The following is a 27,677-nucleotide window of genomic DNA, read 5'->3' on the forward strand; positions in this document are numbered from 1 at the left end:
CCAGCCTGGTCTACAAAGTGAGTCCAGGACAGCCAGGGCTACACAGAGAAACCCTGTCTCAAAAAGCCAAAAAAAAAAAAAAAAAAAAAAAAGACTGTCCAAAGCCAGGCGTGGTGGAGCAGACCTTTAATCCCAGCACTGAGGAGGCAGAGGCAAGTGGATCGCTGTGAGTTGGAGGCCAGCCTGGTCTACAGAGAGAGTCCAGGAGTCCAGGATGGCCAAGACTACACAGAGAGACCCTGTCTCAAAAAACCAAAAAAAAAAAAAAAAAAAAAAAAGACTGAGCAGGGGCTCATCTCTGGCCTTTGCCAACCGAGTACTTGCAATTGGATAAACTAAAACCGAGAATTACTAAATAAATTTAATACATGAAAACATGACTATTATATACCCATTGTTTACAGTGTGGTATGGTATCATGCATGTCTATTGCTGACAAATTACAAGATTTACTGACAGGTTCAATACAATAACATCAAAGCTAAAAATCATTCAGACTGCTGGGAGAGCTTGTAATTTAATTTCTATATCTGTACAAAACAGGCACAGGACCTGCAATGCATGTCCTTTGATGACAAAGTCACAGGTGTGTCTGATACTCCATGTTCTGCTTCCTACATTTGTAATTACAGGAAATGCCAAATTACTACTAGAAGTTAATTTAATAAAAGGATGAACTAGAGAGGCAAATGTGGAGAAATCATCTGCTTTTGGTCTAGGCTCTGTGACATTAATTTAGGACCCTGTGCTACAAGGTGCCTATGATAATTGTTATAGTGATGACATTGCTGTGCCTAAGAGGCCTCCTAGGCTTGGAACATAGTAATGAAAACGGTAACGTTCCTTTTTGAAGGTTGTTGTGTGAACTTACAGTATTGGCGCGAAAAGGCCAGAGCTCAACATCCGGGTATTTTGCTTCTCTCGCTTTGCTAGGGAAAATTCAAATCTCAAAAAAGGGCGGACCCTTTAAGCTGCTGTACGGCTGCGCAAAGGCGGGGCGAGAAGCCCTGGGAAGCTGGAGGGGCGGGTGACGCGAGGTGACGCGAGTGGTGCTGGCTGCTCCCGCGTCGGCATGGTTCCGGCGCCTTCAGCCTCGCCGAGCCGCTGGGTGGGGGTGGCCCATCGCCCTTGCGGTTCGGAGCGCGCGACCCGGTTGTTCCGGAGGCGCAGGCGGAGGCGGCGACGCCCCGGGGTGTTGCTGGCGGGCCTGGGAGCGGGCGCCAGCTCCGCCCCTGGGAGCTCATGGCGTCACCTTCCGCTGTCGCCCCGCCTCCACGGCGGCTCTGTGGCGGGGTTCTGGCTGGCGGCTGAGTGGTCGGGGCGGGAAAACAGCTGCTTCACAGCCAAGAGCGCAGTTGCAGTGTCTTCTCGCTGCCGCCCTTAACTACCATGTGCCCTATCTCCTCTGCTAGTTAAAGGCCATTTCTCGGGTTTGTGTCCCTTCGGCGACCCGAGAGACAGTTCCCGGGAGGTGGAACCCATGACGGTTGGGGGAGGTTAGATTTCTCATCCGGGCACCCGCAGATGCCTTGACCATCTTTGCTTTGTGCTGAAAGTCGCTATTGACGCCCGCAGACGGACGGGCGTGGGGAAGTGGCAAGATGGCGGCTCCCAGGGAGGAGGCGTGGACGAGCGCTGAGGGGGGCCGCAGGGCGGGGCGTTACTGCACTTGACCCGAGCTTAGCTGTGTCTAGCCTACTGCGCAGCAGCGCCAACTCGCCCGCAACCAGACAGCGGAGAGCTCTTTTAAGAAGCTTTAATTCTTTATGAGCCGTGGGTCCTTTAAGTGTCTTGGTCCCAGAAACGGAGACATGAGAAGGCGGGGGAACGGTGACGTCTTATGACTCCGCCCCCTCTCCCGACCGCCGCCATGTTTAGTTGTTACTTCTTCACACAAGATGGCGGCTCCCAGGGAGGAAGCATGAGCGCCCTGCCGTTACCGCTTCTTCTGCCGTACAGTTGTCACTTCGGGGCATAACTTCTGCTCTTTCGAGCGGATCCTGTGGGAAGGAGTCATAAGGAGGGAAGCGACGATTGGACGCTGCCTTGCGTTTGGTTTGCTGTGGAACAACTGTCCAGGAAGAAGAGAATAGGGGGGAGGGGGAAGTTAGTCTCAAGATGGCGGCTCCCAGAGCGGCAGGCGCAGCCTGAACAGCAGAGGCGGACTCAAGGGAGAGGTGCGAAACCTCAGGAGCCGTACGGCGCGGGGCCCCCAGGCAGCGCCTGGCGTTCGGGCCGTCACGCCAGCTGCTGACAGGCCTTTATTACTTAGGAACCTCTGCGCTGACCGGCGGTCGACGGCTGGACTAAGTGCTGGGCGGGGAAGCACGACGGTCTCAAGATGGCGGCTTCCACAATTGTGGCCTGACTGCCGGCGGGGCCGAGACAAACGCGGCGTTTGTGGCTCTTTTCCACCCGCCCCGGAAGCCAGCCAGTGCTGGGGACTGGGGGGTGTGGGAACCGGGCCGGGGCTCCGCCATTTCCGGCGGGGGAGGGCTACGACTGAGGAAGGGAGGAGAGAGAGGCGGCTCAAGATGGCGGCTCCCAGAGCCTCCTGCCTGAGCTTCTAAGCGGGAGCGCCCAGGCAAATAGTTAGAGCGACGGCGCTCAGTGGCCTCCAGCTTCTCGGGAGTAGGTGCTCTACAGTTTTGAGGAGCTTTTAAGGAGACGAGCCGAGTGAGAAGGGGGGGAAGAGCCAAAGGGAGGGAGGATAGTTAAGATGGCGGCCTCCATGGAGTCATCCACCGCTGTGTGAGGAGCCGCTCCTCCGTGAGAGCTCCCTTAGACGAAAGGGGGTGTGTGAAGAATTAAGGGTCTCCCTCCCGTTCTGTGACTTCTTCCCGCTGCATCCTTAACTGGAACCATGGCTTCGGCTGTGTCGCCCGCCAACTTGCCAGCGGTGCTTTTGCAGCCCCGCTGGAAGCGGGTGGTGGGCTGGTCGGGTCCGGTGCCCCGACCCCGCCACGGCCACCGTGCCGTAGCGATCAAGGAGCTCATAGTGGTGTTCGGCGGCGGCAACGAGGGGATCGTGGACGAACTGCACGTGTACAACACTGGTGAGTGGAAGCCCGCGGGCTCTCCATCTCTCGCCGAGCCCCTCTCTTCCCCATCTTCTCCACTTCTCTCTCTGTCTCTCTCCTGGTGTGTTTTCCTTCTCCCTTTGCTCTGCTTGCCATCCCTGCTTTTCCTTGGTTTTTCAACCCCCGCTCTTACACCCCCGGACTCTCCTGTGTTTAAAGGTTGCATTTAGAGAAACCCTCTAGTCCGACTGGTGAAGGGGGAGGGAATGTCGCCTGCGATGGTGACTTCAGACGTACACCGTTACCCGGCGGCGGGCTGGGGCTGGCGCAGCAGCGGATGTGTTCTTTTGGCGCAGGCGGAATCCTCCCCCCTCCTGCGCTGGTCCTCATCTCCAGCGCCCATGCTCGTTCAGGAGAAAGGACAATTTTTAGATCACAGACCCTTTCTCTGCACCAAGAAAATGATGGCACATTCTTTAAGGGGCAGAGTTTTAACAGCCTAATGCGACCCTCGTGGCAAGTCCTAATGGCATGGTGGTTAGACTGCCCTCCACACACACACACACACACACTTTGGGGTATTGTACGAGTTGTGAGTGTGTGTGTGTGTGTGTGTGTGTGTTTCTCTTCAATTTGTTTCTTTTCCTAATTGGTGCCCTAACAGCTCAGGTTCCTCACCCCCACTCCCCACCCACCCCCGTAGGAGGCAGGAGAGCTCAGTGCCTCCTTTCCTGTGAGACGGAAGGGGTTAACAAGTCCCTTCTAGTGTCTCCTTCCCTAACCCAAGCCCTTGCAAATTGGGAGGAGCCTCTCTGACTGCAGGTATCTGCAGCCTGGCCTCTGCCCCCCTTATGGGAGCCACATGTTGTTCCTTGCTTGGTTTCTTTACTCTGTCTCTAGGGCAGAAAGCTTTGTCGCATCCTTCCCCTTGGTAGCCTCTTGGCTCTTTTTGCACGTCTAGTACAGGGGCCTGAGTTGCGGGTTGGCTGCCCAAAGGCCTCCAGGACCTTTGCCTTGCCCTAAGGGAGAGGTGCTGGGACTTGTTAAGTCTGGAAGCTTGGGCCAGTTGTATCCAGGTGAGAGCCTGGAATACTAGTGTGGCCGGCCAGAGCCAGCCCCCCTTGCCTGTGGTGGACTGGAAGCTTCCCTCTGCTGCAGGAGGTGCAACCTGCAGTGCTTCCTCCCTTGCCAGCTCCTTAGCCTCTTCCGTGTACTTTCATCCTTTCTGGGCCCCTGCGGTCCCAGGCACCTCCTCTTTATTTTAGGGCAGGAGCAAGGCCATTCTTACTGACAACCCCCGATTGACTCCTTGTTCTGAGGAGGGAGAAAACAGGCAGCAGATCGTGGTGTAGAGTATTTCGTGGAGCAAGGGTTAGAGCCACACTCTCCCTAGCACCTCCCCTGCGGGGCTGAGTGCAGGCTTGTCTCTATACCTCTCAACTAGTCCCCTCCCAAGTTGACTTTGAAAGACTGGTGGGTTGTTCACCCCTCTGAGTTCCTTGTCTCTCTGCACCTGTTGCCTCCAGAGAGCAGGGCTTTTCTCAGATCCTCTGTAGAAGGGTGGGGGTGTGGGGGGGGTTGGTGATTCTTGTGCCAGCGCAGACAGCTGTGGTGGCAGGAATGCGCCCAGTAAGGTAAGGCAAAGGGCAGGGGTGCAACTTGTGGAGTAGTGGAGCTGCTTTTAGAGATGCCTTCCACAGGAGCAGCAGCACCTTCTCCAGTCCCTGGAACACCTTTCTTCTACTAAGGCCTGGAGCATACTTTCTGGCAGGGAAATACAATTTTAGAAAGTAGGGCAGGGGCCTAATTACAGTCAGCTCCAAAGTCCACTGCAGGCCTCTGTCTTGGCTTCCTGGGACCGCTAAATATTCATTAGTTTACTGAAATCAATTGGCTACTTTGGTGTTGATAAGAAGCTGGGTATTAGAAGTCTCCTAAAAAGCCAACTTAAAGCAAAGGCCTAGAATCCTCCAAGAATAACAGTTTTTGAATTGTCCTGATCAATTTTTAGTTGACTTGAGAGAGCAGCTAGCAGACCCTGCTGCCCTCTTCTTTGCCTTAAAGGGTGTGCCCCTTGTTTTGATGGGCTCAGGGTGTGTCATGTATTTGGCAGGCTCCAAGTTCTAGCCCTCCTGGTGCTATCCTGGCTGCCCACCCTTCCCAACAAGTGCCTCTTCTGCTTACCTTGGTTTTGTTTCCAGAGAGGAAAAAGATCCAGGGTGTGTGTGTGTGTGTGTGTGTGTGTGTGTGTGTGTGTACACACGTGTACGCTTGGCTGTCTTGGGCAGCTCTTCAGTTTTCAGGAGGTGGAGTATAATTCACCCAGGGGTTACCCAGTGAAATAACTGGGTTTGTGTGTGCTGGAGAGTGCATGCAGTACATGGCTTTGCTCCTTTAATGGCAGTCACTTCAGGGTCTGAAAGACCCTTTCCTGGCTTTTGGTAGGTCTTGGGGTTGCTACTTCTCATAGAGGCATTTTATTTCCATGAGGCAATTCAGATTACTCAAGAGGCCTCAAGATCAAGGGTCCAGAATCAGAGGTAGAATGTGCTGTGCTGAGGCTGTGTGCGTGTGTGCTTTACCTCTCCCAGGCTGCTTTTGCCTCTGGATATTGGACGTCAACAACTCCCCTACCCTAGGGTTGGGTGTGGAACAGAGCCTTGAGCAACTTCTGAATCAGTCTGAGCCACATCTCCAGTTCCTCCATAGACTCTTTTGGGGGCTGGTGGAAAATGTCTAATAGGATTTCCTACACATAAGAAAATTGCAGTCCAAGAGAGGAAGTGACAGGTTCAGGGGCACAGCACTAGCTAGTGATAGAAGTGGGCCAGAGTGTGAACCTTTATGGGGACTGTTGTACCACTTGTTTCTTCATTCAGTTAACAGGCTGAAAATCACCTTAGAAACACAGTTTCCTCGGTCCATATACCTAAGTCAGATGTTCCCATATATCTATTTCAGGCCTTTCTTACTTCTTAAGCAGGCTCACTTCCTGATTGGCTCCTTAGTTTTGCTGATTAGGAGATAGTCTGTTTACTCTTAAAAGCTCTGGCTTAAATTTTTTTTAACTCAGAGAAACCTTCAGTTATGTGCTTTATCACCCTTGCTCTGCTACCAAGGGTTGGGCATGGTTCCAGGTTTTTTTTTTTTCTTCAGTGGAGGGGTGCACAGCCTACCTTCCAGATGGGAAATAGGAGTCTGGGGCTCCTCTGTGCCTTGAATCCACCATGTTCTCTGGTGCATGGGTATCAGTCTAGGTGGTGATGAGGAGGCAGAAGCTACGAATGAAGTTGAGCCGAAGAAAGGGAAAGTAAAAAGTATCTCACTCTGGAGCCTGCAAACAGGTGACCTTTCCTCAATTTCCCCTCTTCTGGTGAAGATCAGGCTAGAGGGCCAGGGACGGGCCAGGGCATAGCAAGAATGAGGGACCCAGGGTTAGGTTACATAACAACCCCCTGGGTGTTTGGGGGCAATGGAGAGCAGCTGTTAGATTTATAAGATGGAGAGGGAGATTCACATACTTGCACACTTGCAGGGAGTAAAATGCGGAATTCATAGGTGAGATGAGGAGAGGGAGTGTTATCTCCATACCAGGAACTACTCTCTGACAGACTGGGCATTCAGAAGGCCTACTGCCAGGCAAGAAGAAGCATTCTAAAGCCAGATTAGTACCTCTTGGGTCTCAGGAGAAGCTGGTGATCTGGGAGGCTCAGGAACATCGTAGTTAACTTCTGGCCTGGCCAGCTGAGTTACTAAGTCAGCATGATAGAAAAGCTATAGGCCAATCCCATTTGCTATTTAGCTTTCATGCAAGCCTTGCCTCCTGACTCCCCTACCTATATGCCTTAACACAAGGGTTCTCAGCTGAGTGAGGGACTTCCTATACATGACACAGATACTGAATCAAGGTTCATGTCCCTATTGAGTTTTACTGACTGCAGGGTGAGTGGTTTCCCTTCCTGGGCCCTTTTTTCCTCCCTAGGGTCTTTTGTTTGTGTTTTTTGTTTTGAGACAAAGTTTTTTTTTTTTATAGCCCAGGGTAATCCTGAACTCCTGCTCTTCCTGCCTCCACCTTTCAAGTGCTAGGATTGTAGGTATGCTCTGGATTCTTTTCTTTTTGTAATTTAGATGAAACTCCCTCCATGGGTTGTTTAAGGCCATCTTTCCCAATTTGTGCAAGATGCTTCAGTATTGAAAGCTACTACATTTCTTGGTTCATGCTTGCACTAGGAATGAGGAAAGCGGTCAAGAACCAGCATTTGGTATATGGATGCATGCATGCTTGTGCACAAGCAGTACAAGCTACGTCACTCCAGCAGGAAAATGGCAGAGAGGACGGGGGCTAGGCAGCCTGTTGTCTCAGTGACTCAGCTAAACCACTGAGGAGTCTTAATAGCTAGCTGTTCCAAGTGCACCTAGGAGACCCTCCTCTCTAAGGCAAGGCAGGGCGCAATTTGTTGCTTATGGGGCCTTGGAGGTAAGAGCACAAATGGATCAGAGGAGAGAACTTTTTCCAAAATGCATCTGAATAAAGTGAGAAAAGAGGCAAAACAGTTTCCCTCTTTTTCTCAGTACATTGGTCTCCAAATCAAATATTTATTTCTCTCTCTTTTTTTTTCAAAGATTTGTTTTATTTATTGTGCCTAGAGTTCTATTGCATGTCCACCTACAGGCCAGAAGAGGGCACCAGATCACATTATAGATGGTTGTGAACCACCATGTGGTTGCTGGGAATTGAACTCAGGACCTCTGGAAGAGCAGCCAGTGCTCTTAACCTCTGAGCCATCTCTCCAGCCCCCAAACATTTATTTCCTAACTTGTAGAAGTGAATCTGCCTCCCTGTGTGGACAGTATGGCTAAGAAGCAGATGCATAGCCTAGACTGGTCTACAGAAGCCACCTCCAAAACAAAACCTGACCTTCCATCTACTTCTACAAGGGCAGACTGGTCTTAACTTTAAAACTCTTTCCTATGGTACCTGCAGCCCCCTCTGCTAGGGCTCAAAGTACTTCCTGTAGCCTACTCAGCTATCACCTGACTGGCATGCACGTGTAGCAAGTCTGCCTCTGGGATCCGTCTCGGAGATTTTGGAGGGGATGGAAGAAAGAGAAAGGCTTATCCTTTATAAATATATGACATAAACATAAAGAACATGTTTGCTTCTAACATTTCCCGGAACCCTTGCCACTGCAGATATGAAGGACATAGGAGCCTAGGTGAAAGAGCAAACTGTTAGGCAAGCTAGGGAAGGGCTCCATTCCAGCTGAAGACTTGACCACTGTCTTGTACTGTCCTGGGGAACCACAAGATGTCTCAGGCATGGTTTGCCCTTTCTTGGTGACCTCTTCACATTACCACCACCTAGAGAGTGAGGGGCTCCTCCTGAGACGTTTCACATGATCTCTGCTTCAGTTACCACTTCAGGTTTGAGACATTCTGGACTTGTGTGGGCGTGGTGGTGGTGGTAGAGCACTACCACAGAGCCTGTGAACCGTCACGGAGGAGAGAGACAAGTGGGTGAGGAAGTCAAGGCAGAGACAGCTAGGCTTGGGAAGTCAGCAGATGGTAATTCTTGCCTCAAGCTCTTTTGAGCCAGCAGTCTCTCCTACCTGTCTGTCAGCTGCCTGCATGGAGGGAAAGCACCAGCCTGTAACAGGTAGTATTTCTAGGACCACCTACAGGTGCAGCTGTGGGCTCTGGCTATCTAACTCTGTGGTGCAGGGAGAGAAACATAGGCTCTGAAGAGGAGAAGCATAGGTTCTAGAGGACATTTGGGGTATAGTAGTTTTGATAATCATGGAAACAGTCAGAAAGGAAGTCGGGGGCTACTAGATTCCCAGAGGCTGATGAATTATCTTGGTGGTAACTTTGCTGCCTTCTGAGATGACCTTGATAATGAGAAGCATGCAGTTGTGCAGTACTTTGAAAGCCAGAGCTCTATAGATGGCTTGGCTAGAGATGCTAGAGATTTGGGGTGATGGTGCTCTTAAAGGACAGTATGCTGGCTCAGCCCTCCTTTCTTGGCTACGTTTTTGAAGACTAGGAGTTGCAAATTCAAGACATAACGAATAAGAAGAATAGGAGAGGCAGGGGCAAGAAGCTCCTGGGTGTTTTGACTTCTTTTTCCTTTTGTTCTTCAGCAACCAACCAGTGGTTCATCCCAGCAGTGAGAGGGGATATCCCTCCAGGATGTGCAGCCTATGGCTTTGTGTGTGATGGTACTCGCCTGCTGGTGTTTGGTGGGATGGTGGAGTATGGAAAATACAGCAACGACCTCTATGAGCTCCAGGTAATAACATAGAGCCTCTGTGGGCCTGGATTCTTTTTTTTTGTTTTTTGTTTTTAATAAGATGGGTTCGTTTGTTTGTTTATTGTGTATATAGTACTCTCTGCATGTACTCCTGCAGGCCAGACGATGGTATCAGATCTCATTATGGATGGTTGTGAGCCACCATGTGGTTGCTGGGAATTGAACTCAGGACCTCTGGATGAGCAGTCGGTGCTCTTAACCTCTGAGCCATCTCTCCAGCCCCAGGCCATGGGAGACTGTCCCTAGTGTTTCCTATAGTGGTTTAAGGGTTAAGACAGGAGAGTTAGTAGAAGGGATCAGTTATGAGTCTACCAAGGCTGTTCTCTCCTTGAACAGTGTCAGAAAAGAGAATAGGAGCAAATTCTTTAGGATTTACATGTTCCCACAATGGACTCCTCCCTCCAGACTATCTTCTCTTTATGCCACATAATAGCCCCAGGCCCCACCAGTGCCCTTCTCATCTCAAGAGTCATTCTCTTAAGTATTGATTTTGCAGGCAAGTCGCTGGGAATGGAAGAGACTGAAAGCAAAGACGCCCAAAAATGGACCTCCTCCATGTCCTCGGCTTGGACACAGCTTCTCCCTCGTGGGCAACAAATGCTATCTATTTGGGGGTCTGGCCAATGATAGTGAGGACCCCAAGAACAACATTCCGAGGTGAGGCTTTGTCTTTTTTTTTTTTTTCTTCTGGAGAACCCCACCAGGGTGGGTCTGCTTGTACCCCAGGCACAAGATTCATCTGGAATTCTAAAGTTGGTTGTGCCAACTGTCTCCACCAGAGCCATGTTTCTCTCCTGTGCTGGGTTGCCAATGAAAGAATGTGTTCAATGCCCTTTTAAGACGTTTACAGCTTTGAAATCTGAACCCTTGGGTAGGTCTTGTAGGAGAACACTAGGCAAGAGGTGGAAGCCTGCTTTGCTTTGGCCTGGTCCCTATCCCTCAGACCTTAGATCTTGTTGCTTCCTTTGCAGCTTCTGCTGCTTACATATTTCCTGATGGGTCTTTTCCAAGGCCTGTGGCCAAAGCTCTTACTGTCTAAAGATACTTCAAACTGATGCCATCTTACTGTAGGGAGGCCCAGCTGTAATGCCTGTCATTTTGTACATGATTGCCTGAAGAGGCCTGCTACTGATTCTGAAATTAAGGCTGCCATATACACCCCTTCCATTGCTCCAGCTGGACTCACCTTGTGAGCTTCTGGTAGTCCCCTCTGTGGGGGCGAGGATAATAGAGTTTGGAATGTCCATAGCCTTTGCTCTTTTATGTTCTAACATACTTACTGCTCACCGAGAACCTGGTGAGGCCTGTGGCGCATTTGCGCAAGACTTACTATAACTGCTCTTTCTCAGGTACCTGAATGACTTATATATTCTTGAACTACGGCCAGGCTCTGGAGTAGTAGCCTGGGACATCCCCATCACTTACGGGGTTCTGCCCCCACCCCGGGAGTCACATACTGCTGTGGTCTACACTGAGAAAGATAACAAGAAATCCAAGCTGGTGATCTATGGAGGAATGAGTGGCTGCAGGCTAGGGGACCTTTGGACCCTGGACATTGGTAAGAAGTTGATGCTCTTCGAGTAGTTTCAAAGCAAAGCCAGTCACTCGTCTTCTGCGTACCTAGCCTTGAGTGTCTGTCACTGCCTGGTGCGGTGGGCCTCATGAGGAGCTAGTAGTGTCCCCCTTAGCCTTATCAATGGATAGGAAACAAAGAATAAGGCTTGGTTGCACTATTATGTGGTCTTTCGGGAGAATAGGGAGAGAGTACAATTTTTTTAGAATAGAATTCTCTCAGTCTGGGTAGAATCCCTACTAATTCTTTAGTAGTGGATAGTCTGTATATGGAATGGTGTATTCTGATATGGCTAACACAGTAAAATTTGTTGCCTATAAACCAATTTGACTTGGGTTATAAAGTGGGTGATGGATTGGGTTGGAGGTAGATCTTGGTCATAGTGCCCTGTGGATGAGAGCACCCAGCATTTAAGCAAAACTTAAGTAGCAATATCTCCTTAAGTGTGGTCTGTCCAGTGTTAAGGTGGCATGGAGGTAAATATTGCTCTATAGGGAATAAAGGTGTAAAGGAGAGGTTGGGGTGGCCTCAAAGGCCCTGTGTCATCCCTGAGAGTAGTGCTGCCTTATAATGGGTGTCCAGTACATTTGAGAAGAAACCTCCTTGCCCAGATCAAGCAGCTATGGAAATGCTGAAGCCTAGCTGTTAGGATAATAAACTGGAGAGCCTGCTGAGGCATTTAGAAAGACAGGAGTGCAGTTCTTATGTTGGTGTATAGGGCCCACTTGTCCTAAGCCCTGGGACTGTACTATCTGATCCAGCATAGGTAATTTCTCTCTCCATTTCTGCAGAGACACTGACGTGGAATAAGCCCAGCCTTAGTGGGGTGGCCCCCCTTCCTCGTAGCCTCCATTCTGCAACCACCATAGGAAACAAGTGAGTGTCTGCTTTTCTCTTCCCTGACCTGAGCTGCCCCTGACTCCTGAAGGCTTCTCAAGTCAGTTTTGTCGACTCTCCCTCAATCCCAAGAAGGCCTTGTTCTGACAGGTCTGGCATTCAACAGCCCCATACCTACCTTATAACATAGCAAAGACAGGTTAAAGGTGGAGGGACTGCATGTAACTCAGCCTGAGACCCTTCCTTGGCCTGTAAGGCTCTACTCCATCAAGAGAGTATAGACTGCTGTAGTTCCTCATATAATCAGCATTCTTTCTGAATGCCAAGGTCTAGCTAGGGTCCATGGAAATTTAGGGACAACTTAGAAGAGCAAAACAATGTTCTCCTGCCATACAAATGACAGTTCTTTGTAAGAGCTGAACCATCAGGTAGGAAGTGCCATCTTAAACAAGCTTCATGCACCCTCAGGGATTCCTGGGGCTTCTAGAGAACTGAGCATGTTCAGAACTTCCTAGGTAAAAGAGGTATCCTCTAGCTTGGTACTTCTCTTCAGTCCTCTCTTGCTTTTTCTTCACTGTCCTAGAATGTATGTATTCGGTGGCTGGGTACCTCTTGTCATGGATGATGTCAAAGTGGCCACACACGAGAAGGAGTGGAAGTGTACCAACACGCTGGCTTGTCTCAACCTGGGTATGGCTTTCTTAGGCTTAGAGTGGCAAGGAGTGGGGTGGTTCTAGGAGATATAAAAAGCAAACCTGGGCTCATGGATCCTTCTAGAATTTACTAGAAGTATCCAATAAGTAGAGAGCTCTCAATCTGCTCTCTTTAGTTTGAATGGGCTCTTCATATGTGCCTGACATCCCCAAGTATAAAAGCACATAGAGTGAAGGGGAGGTGTTTCTTGTACTCCATTTTCAGGAAGTCTTCTATATAGGCAATAGCTCCAGGCCTTTAGCCTACTATATGCAAGGCTAAGTAGCCCTTTTCCCTAATTATATTTTGGAATTATTTTATATTCATGCACAGTGAGTATCACATTCTTTTTTGGGGGGTGGGGTGTTTCAAGACTGGATTTTCCTGTGTAGCCTCGGCTATCCAGGACTCTCTTTGTAGATGAGGCTGGCCTGATCTGCCTGCCTCTGCCTCCTGAGCGCTGGGATTATAGGTGTGTGTGCCACTGTGTTTGGCTATCACATTCTTTACTATGATGTACAGCTTTCATTCTAGCACCTAGGAGGCAGAGGCAAGTGGATCGCATAAGTTCAAGACCAGCCAGATCTTCATAGTAAAACCTCATCTCAAAAACAAAATAAGAAACAAAACTTTTGAGTTGTTTTTATTTTGACTGAGAACACACATGTTTTCTATCTTCCAAATACCTTTTCACTTTATGGCTTAATTTTCTTTTTATGGTGTTTTTGCCTTATTTTTCTTTACTTTTAATTTGATACTTCAATAACTTACCTTCCCTGACAACAAAAGAATAAAGGGCAACTTGGGAGTTGGGGAATGGGTTTCTTTTGTCCTCTGTGTGGCCTAGCACCTATGTACCTCTAGATACCATGGCCTGGGAAACCATCCTGATGGATACACTGGAGGACAACATTCCTCGAGCTCGAGCCGGCCATTGTGCTGTAGCCATCAATACTCGTCTATATATTTGGAGTGGCCGTGATGGTTACCGCAAGGCCTGGAACAACCAGGTCTGCTGCAAGGACCTGTGGTATCTGGAGACAGGTAAGATTTTGGGCCGCTGCTATTTCCACTGTTGCAATGAAGCCTTTCTATTCCCTATTATTGAATTAATGCTTTTTTTCTATACTCACTCTAGCTCCCAAATAATGAGATGGATACCTGTTACAATTATAATAAACTTTAAGCACTTTAGCTGGGCAGATCCTCCTCTGTTCTAACCTGTCTATGCTCGCTCAGCCTACTTCCCAGCCACATGCCCTGTTACCTGGCCTCTAGTCTTGCCCTAGCCACTCCTGCACTTGTGGCAACTCCCCACCTGGGACGGACACACACATACCGAGATTGCAAGTAATGCCTTACCTCCCTGCTATAGGCTGGTCAGCTCTATATTGACCAGTCAGAGATGATGGAGAACCTTTTTGTTGTTTGTTTGTTTGTTTGTTTTTGGGTTTCTCTCTGTAGCCGTGGCTGTCCTGGAACTCACTATGTAGACCAGGCTGGCCTTGAACTCAGAGATCTCCTGTCTGCCTTCCCGAGTGCTAGGATTACTGGCCTGCTTGGAGAACACAGCATTGAGACAGGAGATTATTCAGTAGTATTGACAATTCCAGAATCTGTTAGCATTTAACTCACTGCCAGTTTAGAAAATTCAGCAATTAACAATCGTATATACAGAGGCACACCTTCATACAGTGTGAATGAAGGTCACCTCTACAACTGTCTTAATGGTTGTTTTGTTTTATTACAGAAAAGCCACCTCCCCCAGCCCGAGTACAACTAGTACGGGCCAATACCAATTCACTGGAGGTTAGCTGGGGTGCAGTGGCAACAGCCGACAGTTACCTTCTACAACTCCAAAAATATGACATTCCTGCCACGGCTGCTACGGCCACCTCCCCCACTCCCAATCCAGTCCCATCTGTGCCTGCCAACCCTCCCAAGAGCCCTGCGCCAGCAGCAGCTGCACCTGCTGTACAGCCACTGACCCAAGTAGGCATCACACTTGTGCCCCAGGCTGCTGCTGCACCCCCAAGCACGACCACCATCCAAGTCTTGCCGACAGTGCCAGGCAGTTCCATTTCTGTGCCTGCTGCAGCCAGGACTCAAGGTAAGCCACGAGGGCCAAAGTCATTTGTGTAGGGCCTAGTCACTGGAGACATTAATTGCTTTAATAGTAGGTGCTACTCTGTTCTTGGTGGATCAGGCTTGTTCTTGAGATTAGAGGTAAGAGCACTATCTTGCTGCCAGGGACTGTGCTGAGAGCATAGAAAATTCATTACATAAAGAACTTGGCAGAGCGGTGGGATATGTGTGGAAGAGGACCTCCTGATGATCAACCCTCTTTTTTTATCAGGTGTTCCTGCTGTTCTCAAAGTGACTGGTCCTCAGGCTACAACAGGAACACCACTGGTCACCATGAGACCTGCCAGCCAGGCTGGAAAAGCTCCTGTTACTGTGACCTCCCTGCCTGCCAGTGTGCGAATGGTTGTACCCACACAGAGTGCCCAGGGGACGGTGAGGCTCTGTTACTGGGCTTTGTAGCAACCCAGTAGCATAAACAGAGTTCTTGTATGATCTTTAGAAAATACCCTGGCGCTGGGAATGTAGCTTGTTGATAGAATGCTTGCTTATCGTGCATGAAGCCCAGCAGCTCCCATCATATGCCTTTGTTTGTAAGGTGCTGCTGAATTGAAAATGCTGTGCATCTTTAATCCCAGCGCTGGGGAGGCAGAAACAGGTGGATCACTGAGAGTTCATGGGCTACACAGAGAAACTGTCTCAAAAACCAGAGAGAGAGAGGGATGGGGGCTTGTTTCTCATGTGATCCTTGGGGCATTTTCAGTGTGGACTTCCTGATTTGGAAGGTAGAAGGGAAAATCTGGCTAGCTGGGTTTGACCCAGGTCTATGAGAATGAGCTGTATTTAACTCAAAGGTGTGTTTTATTTTGGGTTTTGACAGTCTTACTCTTTAGCCCAGGCTGTCTACTACTTAGAGAGATTCCCCTGCCTCAAGCCTCCTGAGTGCTAGACTTGTTAGCATGAACCATTACACCCAGCAGTGGCAATCCATGGCAGTGTTGATGGTGTTGTATGTGTGTGAAACCCGTTACTGCCTGCGTGCTAGGCATGTGTTCTTAGACTGAGATCTCCAGTTCTGGTCTCTGTTGGTTGGTTTGTTGGTTTGTTTGTTGGTTTGTTTGTTTGTTTGTTTGTTTGTTTTTTGAGACAGGGTTTCTCTATGTAGCCCTGGCTGTCCTGGACTCCCTTTGTAGACCAGGCTGGCCTCGAACTCCCTGCCTCTGCTGCCTGAGATTACAGGTGTACACCACCATGCCTAGCTAGCTGTCTTTTTCTTTCTTTATCTCTGCACTGCTGGGGCCAGAATTCTGTTAGGGAAATACTTTACAAGCTCACTGTCTTTTTCTTTATCTCTGCAATGCTGGGGGCAGAACCCCGTTAGGGAAATACTTCAAGCTAACTGCGTCCCTAGCTTTTACTTTTGAATCAGTCTCACTAAGATGTGCTCGTTCTGCTTCAGCCTCTTGAGTAGCTAGGATTGCAAGCATATGTTCCAGGCCTAGCTTGACTATGGTTCTTTGATTAAAAATCTGCTCAGGAGCTGGGTGCAGTGGTTCATGCCTATAATTCCAGCACTCGGGAGGCAGAGGCAGGCAGATTTCTGTGAGTTCAAGGCCAGCCTGGTCTACAAAGTGAGTCCAGGACAGTCAGGGCTACACAGAGAGACCCTGTCTGGAAAAACCAAAACAAAATCTGCTTAGGGGTTGGTAGTGTAGCTTAACTGGTTGAGTGCTTTCCTAACATGCACAAAGTTCTAGGCAGATCGATGTGAGTTCAAGGCCAGCCTGGTCTACAAAGTGAGTCCAGGACAGCCAAGGCTACACAGAGCGAAAAACCGAAAAAAGAAAAAGCTAAGAGATGCTGCTGAGCTCTCATGGAAGGCTCTGAAAAGATCATTCAGTTGGGAGGTAGGTGACAGATGGAACTCTTGCAGCTCACATGCTTTCTGCCCACCACAGGTGATTGGCAGCAACCCACAGATGAGTGGGATGGCTGCATTGGCTGCTGCCGCCGCCGCCACACAGAAAATCCCTCCTTCCTCAGCACCCACAGTACTGAGTGTCCCGGCAGGCACCACCATTGTTAAGACAGTGGCTGTAACACCTGGCACAACCACTCTTCCAGCCACTGTGAAGGTGGCCTCCTCCCCTGTCATGGTGAGTACTTACCTTCTTATGGGCCTGGTTCTGAGCTTGCCCTGGAACTTGTGACTTCTGATCACTGTGATTGAAGAAACAGTGCCATTTGTTACGGGCTTTGGAACAAACCTTCAGGCCATTGGTTTATAGTCCATACTAGCATGGTAACATGAAGTTACCTTTAAGGACGTGCAGCCTTTGGCTAGACCTGTGGGGAGTTCAGGCTGCTCTCTTGATGCTCAGCCAACCACGCTGTGTGGACAGGTGGTCAGCAGAGCTACAGCTATTATGTTGACACTATGTTTCTCACTCATCTCTGCTTCTCAAGGTGAGCAACCCAGCCACTCGCATGCTAAAGACTGCAGCTGCCCAAGTGGGGACATCTGTGTCCTCTGCTGCCAACACATCTACCCGTCCTATCATCACGGTACACAAATCAGGGACTGTAACAGTGGCCCAGCAAGCTCAGGTGGTGACCACAGTGGTAGGCGGAGTCACCAAGACCATCACCCTGGTGAAGAGCCCCATCTCGGTCCCAGGAGGCAGTGCTCTGGTGAGTGACAGGCACCACCTGGCTGTGTGTGACAGCTGTCAGGCTATGGTGAATGCCACTGGTGGCTTGCTGTCTTGAGCCAACTCGAGTATAGTCCCAGCCCAGGCCATGCCCTTGTTTAGTTCCAGATCACTGCCTGCTCCATCCTTTCCTTTTTAGATTTCCAATCTGGGGAAAGTGATGTCAGTGGTCCAGACCAAACCAGTTCAGACTTCAGCAGTCACAGGCCAAGCATCTACAGGCCCTGTGACTCAGATCATCCAGGTGAGCTCTCAATCTCTCTCAGAAGTCATCCTTAAACTCGAGGCCCATAGAGGTGAATGGGCACTGGGAAATGAGGACAGAAGACCCCATGAGCACAAATGGCTCAAAGGTCTGCTGATACCACAGTGCCCACAGTAGTCAGAATATTCTCTGAGTTAGAGCAGCTAAACCTAATGTTTCTGGCATTAGTTCCTGTTCTCACCTTTTCCCTTTCAGACCAAAGGGCCCCTGCCAGCGGGAACTATCCTGAAGCTGGTGACCTCAGCAGATGGCAAGCCCACAACCATCATCACCACCACACAGGCTAGTGGAGCAGGAACCAAGCCCACCATCCTGGGTATCAGTAGTGTCTCTCCTAGTACAACCAAACCTGGCACAACTACCATCATTAAGACAATTCCCATGTCAGCCATTATCACCCAGGCGGGTGCCACAGGTAAACATACAGTTTTCAAAAGGCTCATTCCGGTAAGTATAAGTCAGGAAGATGAGAGACTCTCACAGAACTTATTTTCTCTGGACCCTCCCCCAATGCAGGTGTTACTAGCAGTCCTGGCATTAAGTCCCCCATCACAATCATTACTACCAAGGTGATGACTTCTGGAACAGGAGCACCTGCCAAAATCATCACTGCTGTCCCCAAGATTGCTACTGGCCATGGGCAGCAAGGAGTAACCCAGGTGAGGCATACGTGCTCTCTTTTCACCTCAAACTAGTGCAGGCCACATGTGTCTTCCTAACAGGCCTGAAAGAGGCAGCATAGTCCAGTCAGCCTTAAAGTAACATTGGTGGCACTTTGCTCTGGTGTTCCAGGTGGTGCTAAAGGGGGCCCCTGGACAGCCAGGCACCATCCTCCGCACTGTGCCCATGAGCGGCGTTCGCCTGGTCACCCCTGTCACCGTCTCTGCTGTCAAGCCAGCTGTCACCACATTGGTTGTGAAGGGCACCACAGGTGTGTAGCCCACAGGCCACTTCCTCAGCTGTGGCTGGGCTCTCTATCCCTCATGTCTTCCTTTGGCTATCACCTCTAGTCTGGCTGGGGGAGGATGGCAGGTGCTCTTTCCAGAGCCTTCTGTCCTTGGTGGCTCCCTTGTCCCCCAGGCCTCTCCAGAGAGACATGCTGCTAGATAGAAGGTGGCAGCAATAGGCTTCATTCTACCTCCACCTCTCCCTCCCTTTAGGTGTCACAACCCTAGGCACAGTGACAGGCACTGTCTCCACCAGCCTTGCAGGAGCTGGGGCCCACAGCACCAGTGCTTCCCTGGCCACACCTATCACCACCTTGGGCACTATTGCCACTCTCTCAAGCCAGGTGATCAACCCTACTGCCATCACAGTATCGGCTGCACAGACTACATTAACAGCTGCTGGTGGGCTCACCACACCCACAATTACAATGCAGGTAAGTGGGTCCCAAGGTTGTACCACCAGAAAGCTGTGCTCCCCACATGAAAGTAGGGAGCATTTTCTCCCCTTTCCAGGTTTTGTTTTGCAGCCCTATGCATTTATGACATCTTTTCTACATGTAGTGTGATCTCTGTCTCAGTCTTCTTCCTTGGTGACATATCTTCCCTGCCCCCTGCCCCCTGCCCCCTGCCCCCTCAAGACAGGGTTTCTCTGGCCTGGACTCACTTTGTAGACCAGGCTGGCCTCGAACTCACCATCAATCTTATCTGCTTCTGCCCTCCGAGTGCTGGAATTAAAGGCGTGCACCACCGCACCTGGCTCTGGTGACATCTTATGTGACCTATGTCCAGTTTGTAGACACTAGGATGTCATAATGTAGTGCTGTGTGTGAATATGGTATTTGCCCTCATGTCATTTTTTTTTTCTCTCAAACTGGACAAGAAGTTTAAGTAAGGGCTCTATTTTTGGACTTTGTACATTGTCAGGACAAGGCCTTGACTATAGCCCAACTCACTCTGTTGCATCATCTCTGCCTTATAGCCCTTCTATCCTGGTTTCTGAGTAAGTCATTGTTTTGAGATCATGAGTCAAGTGACTCTTAGATTTGCCTCGGCTAGTTAGCAGAGCTGGTTGGTGGTCCCAGTTAGCATGGATGAGCATAGGATAGTAGGAGAGACAAATGAGAAATCACAGTCCAGGCACTAACACTTCCGTTTTGTGTCCCCAGCCTGTTTCACAGCCTACCCAGGTGACTCTGATCACAGCACCCAGTGGTGTTGAGGCCCAACCTGTACATGACCTTCCTGTATCCATTTTGGCTTCACCTACTACAGAGCAGCCCACGGCAACAGTTACCATCGCTGATTCAGGCCAGGGTGATGTACAGCCTGGTACTGTGACACTTGTGTGCTCGAACCCACCCTGTGAAACCCATGAAACAGGCACCACCAACACAGCCACCACCACTGTTGTGGCTAACCTTGGGGGACATCCTCAGCCTACCCAGGTGCAGTTTGTTTGTGACAGACAGGAGGCAGCTGCTTCTCTTGTGACCTCAGCTGTGGGACAACAGAATGGTAATGTGGTCCGTGTCTGTTCAAATCCCCCCTGTGAGACCCATGAGACAGGCACTACCAACACTGCCACAACAGCCACCTCCAACATGGCTGGGCAGCATGGCTGCTCGAATCCCCCCTGTGAGACTCATGAGACAGGCACCACCAGCACCGCCACTACAGCAATGTCCAGCATGGGCACTGGGCAGCAGCGAGACACTCGTCGTGCCTCTAACACCCCCACTGTAGTGCGGATTACTGTGGCTCCTGGATCATTGGAGAGAGCCCAGGGTACTGTGAAGCCTCAGTGCCAAACCCAGCAGACCACCATGACCAGCACCACCATGACTGTCCAGGCCACTGGAGTGCCGTGCTCAGGTGGCCCACTGCTCAGGCCAAGTATGGCACTGGAGGCTGGGAGCCATGGCCCTGCCTTTGTGCAGCTAGCCCTTCCAAGTGTCAGAGTTGGGCTGAGTGGCTCCAGCAGCAAGGACATGCCCGCAGGGCGCCAGCCAGAGACATACCATACTTACACAACTAGTACCCCAACCATAGCCTGCTCTGTCATGGGTGCTGGGGAGCTTGGTGCAGCTCGGGTGGTCCCCACATCCACATATGAAAGCCTCCAGGCAAGCTCTCCCAGCAGCACCATAACTATGACAGCCTTAGAGGCACTGCTGTGCCCTTCAGCTACCGTGACCCAAGTCTGCTCCAACCCACCATGTGAGACCCATGACACGGGAACCACCAACACCGCCACTACCTCCAATGCGGGCAGTGCTCAGCGGGTATGCTCCAACCCACCTTGTGAGACTCATGAGACAGGCACCACACACACAGCTACCACTGCCACATCAAATGGAGGTGCAGGCCAGCCTGAGGGTGGACAACAGCCTGCTGGCGGCCGTCCCTGCGAGACACACCAGACCACTTCCACTGGCACCACCATGTCAGTCAGTGTGGGTGCCCTGCTTCCTGATGCCACCCCCACTCATGGAACCCTGGAGTCGGGCTTAGAGGTGGTAGCGGTGCCCACTGTTGCCTCCCAGCCTGGTACCACGTTGCTGGCCTCTTTCTCAGCACAGAGGGTATGCTCCAACCCTCCTTGTGAGACCCATGAGACAGGCACCACGCATACAGCTACCACTGTCACCTCTAACATGAGCTCAAACCAAGGTGAGTGAGAGTGTCCAGTAGAGTCAGGTCTAAGTGCTCTGGTTGTGTTAGCCAGGGTGGAGGGAGGAGTTTCTCAGAAGCCTGTGGTGGTAAAAGCAAGTGGAAGTCAACTGGTCTCCCCTTTGACAGACCCTCCACCAGCTGCCAGTGACCAGGGAGAGGTGGTAAGCACTCAAGGTGACATCGTAAACATCACCAGCGCCAGTGCCATCACAACAGTGTCTTCCACACTGCCACGAGCAGTGACCACAGTGACACAGTCTACACCAGTCCCGGGTCCCTCTGTGCCGGTAAGCCCCCAGAGGGTCCTTTCTGTGTGGCCTTTTGCCCACTGTGCCTTTCATCTGTGCAGTCCAGAGATGGACACCAGATGTCGCCTTTGTACCAGGCATGGTAGTGCTGCTTGGTTTTTCTTTCAGACTATAAAAGGGCAATCCTGGTGCCTGGGAGACAGAAGGCAGACAGTTCCTTAGAGGTGGCTTGGTATTTTATCTCAGCTGCAGGTTTCCTTCTTGGCTGTTTCCCTGTTTGTCTCTACAGTGAAGCCTTCTGGGCATGAGTTGAAACTTGACCCAGGAGCTCTCCTCTTGCCACACCCTTCATGCTGCTTCTTGATCCACCTTCCCTGTCTACTTTTAGCATGGGGTGAAAGGTGGCCAGCCTGTCACAGATGATTCCACAGGCCTACAGGGAGAAAACAACGGCCATCTTGTTTTTCAGCCCCACTGCCTGGTTCTAGCCTCCGTCCCTCCCCTCTCCCTCTGACGGGGGCTTCTCTCCCTTTCTAGAACATCTCATCACTGACTGAGACTACCCCAGGGGCTCTGACTTCCGAAGTCCCCATCCCAGCCACGATAACAGTGACCATAGCCAACACAGAAACTTCTGACATGCCCTTCTCTGCTGTTGACATCCTGCAGCCCCCAGAAGAACTCCAGGTCTCACCAGGGCCTCGCCAGCAGCTGCCTCCACGGCAACTCCTGCAGTCTGCCTCCACGCCCCTGTTGGGGGAGTCCGCCGAGGTCCTGTCAGCCTCCCAGACCCCTGAGCTCCAGGCCGCCATGGATCTGAGCAGCACTGGGGACCCATCTTCAGGCCAGGAGCCTGCCAACTCTGCTGTCGTGGCCACTGTTGTGGTCCAACCACCCCCACCCACACAGTCCGAAGTAGACCAGTTATCTCTTCCCCAAGAGCTGATGGCTGAGGCCCAGGCGGGCACTACCACCCTTATGGTAACAGGGCTCACCCCAGAGGAGCTAGCAGTGACTGCCGCTGCTGAGGCAGCTGCCCAAGCTGCTGCCACTGAAGAAGCCCAAGCCTTGGCCATCCAGGCTGTGCTCCAGGCTGCACAGCAGGCCGTCATGGGTAGGTATCAGCTGGCAGCTTTTGAGGGATAAGGCCCCTGGGATGAGTGATAGCCTTACAGGGAGGGTTAAGGCACAGTGTGGGAGCAACTTGAGAAGGGAAGATGTGCTATAGTGGGCCTCAAGGGAAGCCTGTGTAGGACAGCTGCTCCTAGGAAGAAGACACAGGGCCCAGTGGTGAGGGCGTGGGCAGGAAAAGAAGCTTAGAGAATCAAAATCTCGGGGACGCCATCACTGTTCCTTGGGCCAGGCACGCTGGTGTTCCTTTTGAATAGCAGGTTTTCTTGGTCCTGGAGCAGGCACCGGGGAGCCCATGGATACATCTGAAGCAGCATCAGCAGTGACACAAGCAGAACTGGGTCACCTTTCAGCTGAGGGCCAAGAGGGTCAGGCCACCACCATACCTATTGTGCTGACACAGCAGGAGCTTGCAGCCCTGGTGCAACAGCAACAGCAGCTCCAGGAGGCTCAAGCTCAAGCCCAGCAGCAGCACCACCTTCCTACTGAGGCTCTGGCCCCAGCCGACAGTCTCAATGACCCATCAATCGAGAGCAGCTGCCTCAACGAGCTAGCTAGTGCTGTCCCCAGCACTGTGGCCTTGCTACCCTCGACAGCCTCTGAGAGTAAGCTGGGCTGCTTTTTGCCAGGGGTGAATTGATAGAATTTAACCTGGTGGGAGATGGGCACAGGGTGGCAAGGGTGGCATGGAGGTTCCAGGAGGTTCTGGCTCAACACAGAACCTTCTTCCCACTGATTTATTCTTCACAGGCTTGGCTCCATCTAACACATTTGTGGCTCCCCAGCCTGTTGTTGTAGCCAGCCCAGCAAAGATTCAGGCTGCAGCTAGTCTAACTGAAGTGGCTAATGGCATCGAGTCCCTGGGTGTGGTGAGTCTGATACAGCGGCCCCAGGGCATAGGGGTAGCACTGCCTTTGGGCCCCAAGGACTTAATGTCATCTCATTTCTGTTCTCCAGAAACCAGACTTGCCACCTCCACCCAGCAAAGCCCCTGTGAAGAAGGAGAACCAGTGGTTTGATGTGGGAGTCATTAAGGGTACCAATGTAATGGTGACACACTATTTTCTGCCACCAGATGATGCTGTTCAGTCAGATGTAAGTATACCAGTAATTGGCACCCTTGGATAGTGGTATGGATCCTGGTCCTGCCCTGCCTGTGAAACAACTATTAAAGAAACAAACAGCTTTGCTGCCTTGCAAGAGGGGCTCACAGGAGAGCTCCTTTTGTGCCACTTGAACAGTATGGGAATTGGGGTGGGGGGGGCAGCCAAATGGAGACCATCCCCCAGAGACTAAGAAAGTTAAAATTCGATCTGTTCCTAATGGCACCAAGCCCCAGTTTGCCTCACAATGTCCCTAAGGCCTTGCTATAGAGGGGCAGCGATCACTGAACTTCCTCTTGGTCCCATGGTCCTCTAGGATGTTGGCTATCCTGGACAAGCACTCTCATCCTGAACTGCAAAGCATTCTTTTTGACTGCAGGCCTCATGCCATTTTCTTCTTGCCTGGTTTTCCACTTCTTCCCCTAGGATGACTCAGGCACAGTCCCAGACTACAACCAGCTAAAGAAGCAGGAGCTGCAGCCAGGCACAGCTTATAAATTTCGTGTTGCTGGAATCAATGCTTGTGGCCGGGGGCCCTTCAGTGAGATCTCAGCCTTTAAGACCTGTCTACCTGGTTTCCCAGGTGCTCCTTGTGCTATTAAAATCAGCAAGGTGAGTCTTTCTATGGGCTGCCTTTTCTTTGCCCTGTTGGTCTGCTGTCTGCCCTAGGGAGGTACGTATGAACAAAGCCGGGGGCTGGCTGAACCAAGAGTGGACAGATAAGGTCAAGGTAGCCACTGACCCTTATTAGACAGAGGTTATGTTCCAGGCTCTCCATTGATAGTCTTTTGTCTAGTGCGGAAAGTTCAAGGAGGCCTGAGTCCTGTTAGTCCTATTCACAAATGCAGAAACTGAGGCACCAAGAAGATAAGTGACAAATTATGGATTAGGTGATGTGTTAGGGGTAGGATTATAAAGCCTCTTTAAAAAATTTGGTGTGGAATATCTGGGCTGTTTTTTGTTTTGTTTTCAGTTTTTTACTTACATGTTTAGTTATTTGTGGGGGCAGCATATGTGTGCCACAGTGCTCGTGTGAAGGTCATATGGGTCATGGCGATTGAATTCAGTCGTCAGGCTTGGCAGCAGGCATCTTTACCATACTGCTGAGCCATTTCACTGGCCCCTGGAATAGCTGTTGTGGTCTAGAAGCTTTTAGCCCTCCTGCTCTGGGCATAGGAAGGGTGGGCTGAAGTCACAGTAGCTGAAAAAGACAAGGCTTGACTTTTATGTCCTGGGTTCTAGAGCCCAGATGGCGCTCACCTTACCTGGGAGCCACCGTCTGTGACCTCCGGGAAGATCATCGAGTACTCTGTGTACCTGGCTATCCAGAGCTCACAGGCCACTGGTGAGCCCAAGAGCTCGACCCCAGCCCAGCTGGCCTTCATGCGAGTGTACTGTGGGCCTAGCCCTTCCTGCCTCGTGCAGTCCTCCAGCCTCTCCAATGCCCACATTGACTATACCACCAAGCCTGCCATCATCTTCCGCATTGCTGCCCGAAATGAAAAGGGCTATGGCCCCGCCACACAAGTGAGGTGGTTGCAAGGTAAGTGTTTATAAGCCTTTTTTGAGACAAGTTTTGTTTGTTTGTTTTCTTTTTTTTAATATGTGTTGGTGTTTTACCTGCATGTATATCTGTGTGAGGGTGTCAGATCCCCTGGAACTGGTGTTACAGACAGTTGTGACCTGCCATGTGGGTGCTGGGAAATGAACCGAGGTCCTCTGGAAGAGCAGTCAGTGCTCTTAACCACTGAGCCATCTCTTCTAGGTGTTGAAGCAAGTTTTAAGGAAGGCGCAGGGGTGGGGTGAGCACTGAGTAGAGCAAAGGCACCTAACTAGACTAGGAAGGCTTCAGATATGGGGAAGAGGGTGTAGAGTACTATAGAGGAGTCTCTCAATGCTCTGGGGATGCACAGAGATACTCTGGGATGTCTAAAAGTGAGAACGGTTAAGGAGACCTAGAAGAAAGCAAAAGCGCTCAGGCTGAGGCCAGCTTCCAGGAAGCATCTGTCTCAGCGGGGGACATTGAGAGGCAGGAGCTAAACCTGAAGGATGACACAGGCAGTCAGGACCATAACAAGTAGGGTACACCCAAGTGTTCCTGCTCTTTGCTGGGCTGCTCATCATCTATCCCATTCATTTCAGAAACCAGTAAAGACAGCTCGGGCACCAAGCCAGCCAGCAAGCGGCCTATGTCGTCTCCAGAAATGTAAGCAGCAAGTCTCTACCAAGAATCTTCTATAGAGGATACTTAAGAGTGGAAGTAGGCTCCACGTCTCATCAGCTGCTTGGGACAATATCCACACAGGGCCTTGAGTCAGTGTTTTTGGGATGCTCTTGGGATGCCCTCTATAACTATTCCTTCTCTCTTTTTTACATAAGGAAATCTGCTCCAAAGAAGTCTAAGGCTGATGGTCAGTGAGGAAGCTGGCCAGCATCTGGATCGCCAGACCCCTCTGCTTCAGGAATGCCCTATAGGGCCCACCCTCCCACCCTGCCTACCTGGCCTTTGCACTTCACCCTCACCAGCCACTGGCCACCATTCAGTCTCCCCCTTTCCCTCTGTTTTTACAATAAAGAAAGCACATCTTACCATTGCTGTTGGGAGGAAGTATAAGGCAGATTGGAAAGAATGGCGAGTAAGCAAATGAGCGCAAGTTGTGCTCCTTCCTTCTCCCTGCCTGGTGCCCTCCTTGGGCTGAGTATGACTGGACAGTTCAGAGACTTTGGGAAGAGAAATTAAAACTGAAAACAAAGGAGATAACACCCACACTTAAGCCTGCACTTGTTTGTAGTTAATCACTCTTGGCCTGAGAGGCAACCAAGAGCTAGAGGGGGAGGGGTGTCCCCTAATTTCCCTCAGAGGCTTTCCCCAACAGGTGTCCAATCCTGGGTTTCTGCCTGGCTCTATTTTGTTTTGTTACTACCCTTGTATTCCTAGGCCCCTCCCATCCCTTCTTCAGGCTTAGCCAGAACTATCTCGCCCAGCAAACTCACAGGAAGCTTAACATATCTCAGAGGCCTTTGTGCTCCCAACTTAACACCTCTCCCTCTTTACAAAAAAGGAAAGAGAAAAGGAGCCTTGGGTGGTCTGAGCAGTGGCCATGAAATCCAGTGGGCACAGAGTGGACCCCAGTGACCCTGGCTTTGGCCCACTTTTTTTGAGGCTGGGGGACACATCACCAACTGCTGCATTTGTTGTATTTTTTAAGTTGAAATTAATGAAGTTAACTTTTTATTGTAATTTTAGCCTTAGAGTGTGGGGGTTTAATCCCTTTTTGTTAGCTGTGTACAGAATGTGTATCGTATCCCCCCATTCCCCCCCCCCCCTTCCCGGCTAATCATTGGCAGGGATCTTTCTGGGGAAAAGCTGAGAGAGCAGCTAGGGCAGGAGAGAAAACAGTGTCTTGGGTGGGACCTGGTAAACACGCCCAGCTCAGTTTCCTGTTGCTAGCCCCTGCCTGTTTCTGGAACAGTGTGAAACATTGAACTTTATTCCCTGTGGGTTAGCACTTAAGATGTAGGGGCTTGGGCCTAGGTGGAGTCCACCTTCATCAGCATCACTCGAAGAGACTGACCTTGAACAACATAGCAGGGTCAGAAAGGTGGCATCTGGCCCTCTTGAAGGCAGCCCAGGAAGGGGGTGAAGTAATTCCATGTCCCACAGAGGGTGAGGGTAGGCACCTGATACCAATTCAGTAATTTCATGGCGTTGTCCCCAAGCTCTGGATTTTTTCTCTCTCCAGGACCCAAGTTTTAGGTAGTGAGTATGCTTGCAAGAAAGTTACTGAAGGATTTAAAAGTGGACAGCCAATGTTTTCAGCCACTCTGGCTTGTACCCCCTGGGGCCTCTAGTGTTTTGTATTATATTTCTCTGTGGAAAACGTCATGTTTAGTCAAGTTGGAGCCTACTGGCCTGGTCCCTTTGTTTTCCCTATCCCTTCTCCCAAGCACCCTTTGATTTCTCTTCTGAGAACAGTACTACCCTGTTCATCTATTGTAGAGTAATCCCTGTGACTCAATATTACCATAGTGCGATGTTGTTTTGTGCTATTTTGAACAATTAAAAAGACTTTTTTTGAAATAA

The 27,677-nt window shown here is 50.6% G+C and overlaps 1 protein-coding gene across 4 annotated transcripts; it reads left to right on the top strand.

The window, feature by feature from the left end:
- The first annotated feature begins 469 nt into the window (after positions 1 to 469).
- Positions 470 to 27,677, top strand: HCFC1 (host cell factor C1). 4 transcript variants are annotated; one of them, XM_084789920.1, is made up of 26 exons: positions 470 to 3,056; positions 9,161 to 9,309; positions 9,827 to 9,987; positions 10,680 to 10,888; positions 11,695 to 11,779; positions 12,324 to 12,430; positions 13,298 to 13,477; positions 14,184 to 14,543; positions 14,790 to 14,950; positions 16,474 to 16,671; positions 16,982 to 17,206; positions 17,366 to 17,470; positions 17,687 to 17,906; positions 18,008 to 18,150; positions 18,284 to 18,422; positions 18,652 to 18,872; positions 19,605 to 21,108; positions 21,238 to 21,398; positions 21,897 to 22,473; positions 22,748 to 23,095; positions 23,241 to 23,359; positions 23,448 to 23,585; positions 24,020 to 24,205; positions 24,836 to 25,136; positions 25,736 to 25,799; positions 25,973 to 27,677. In XM_084789920.1, the coding sequence occupies exons 1-26, from the start codon at positions 2,864 to 2,866 to the stop codon at positions 26,010 to 26,012; spliced, it is 6,294 nt and encodes a 2,097-aa protein (XP_084646046.1). In that variant the 5' UTR covers positions 470 to 2,863; the 3' UTR covers positions 26,013 to 27,677. The 4 variants fall into 4 exon arrangements, with proteins under 4 accessions (XP_084646046.1, XP_084646047.1, XP_084646048.1 ...); XM_084789921.1 differs by having other exon boundaries at positions 471 to 3,056; positions 22,769 to 23,095; XM_084789922.1 differs by having other exon boundaries at positions 473 to 3,056; positions 22,772 to 23,095.

Source organism: Acomys minous (genome assembly GCF_964271855.1).
Source record: "Acomys minous genome assembly, chromosome: 7".
Lineage (NCBI taxonomy): Eukaryota > Metazoa > Chordata > Mammalia > Rodentia > Muridae > Acomys > Acomys minous.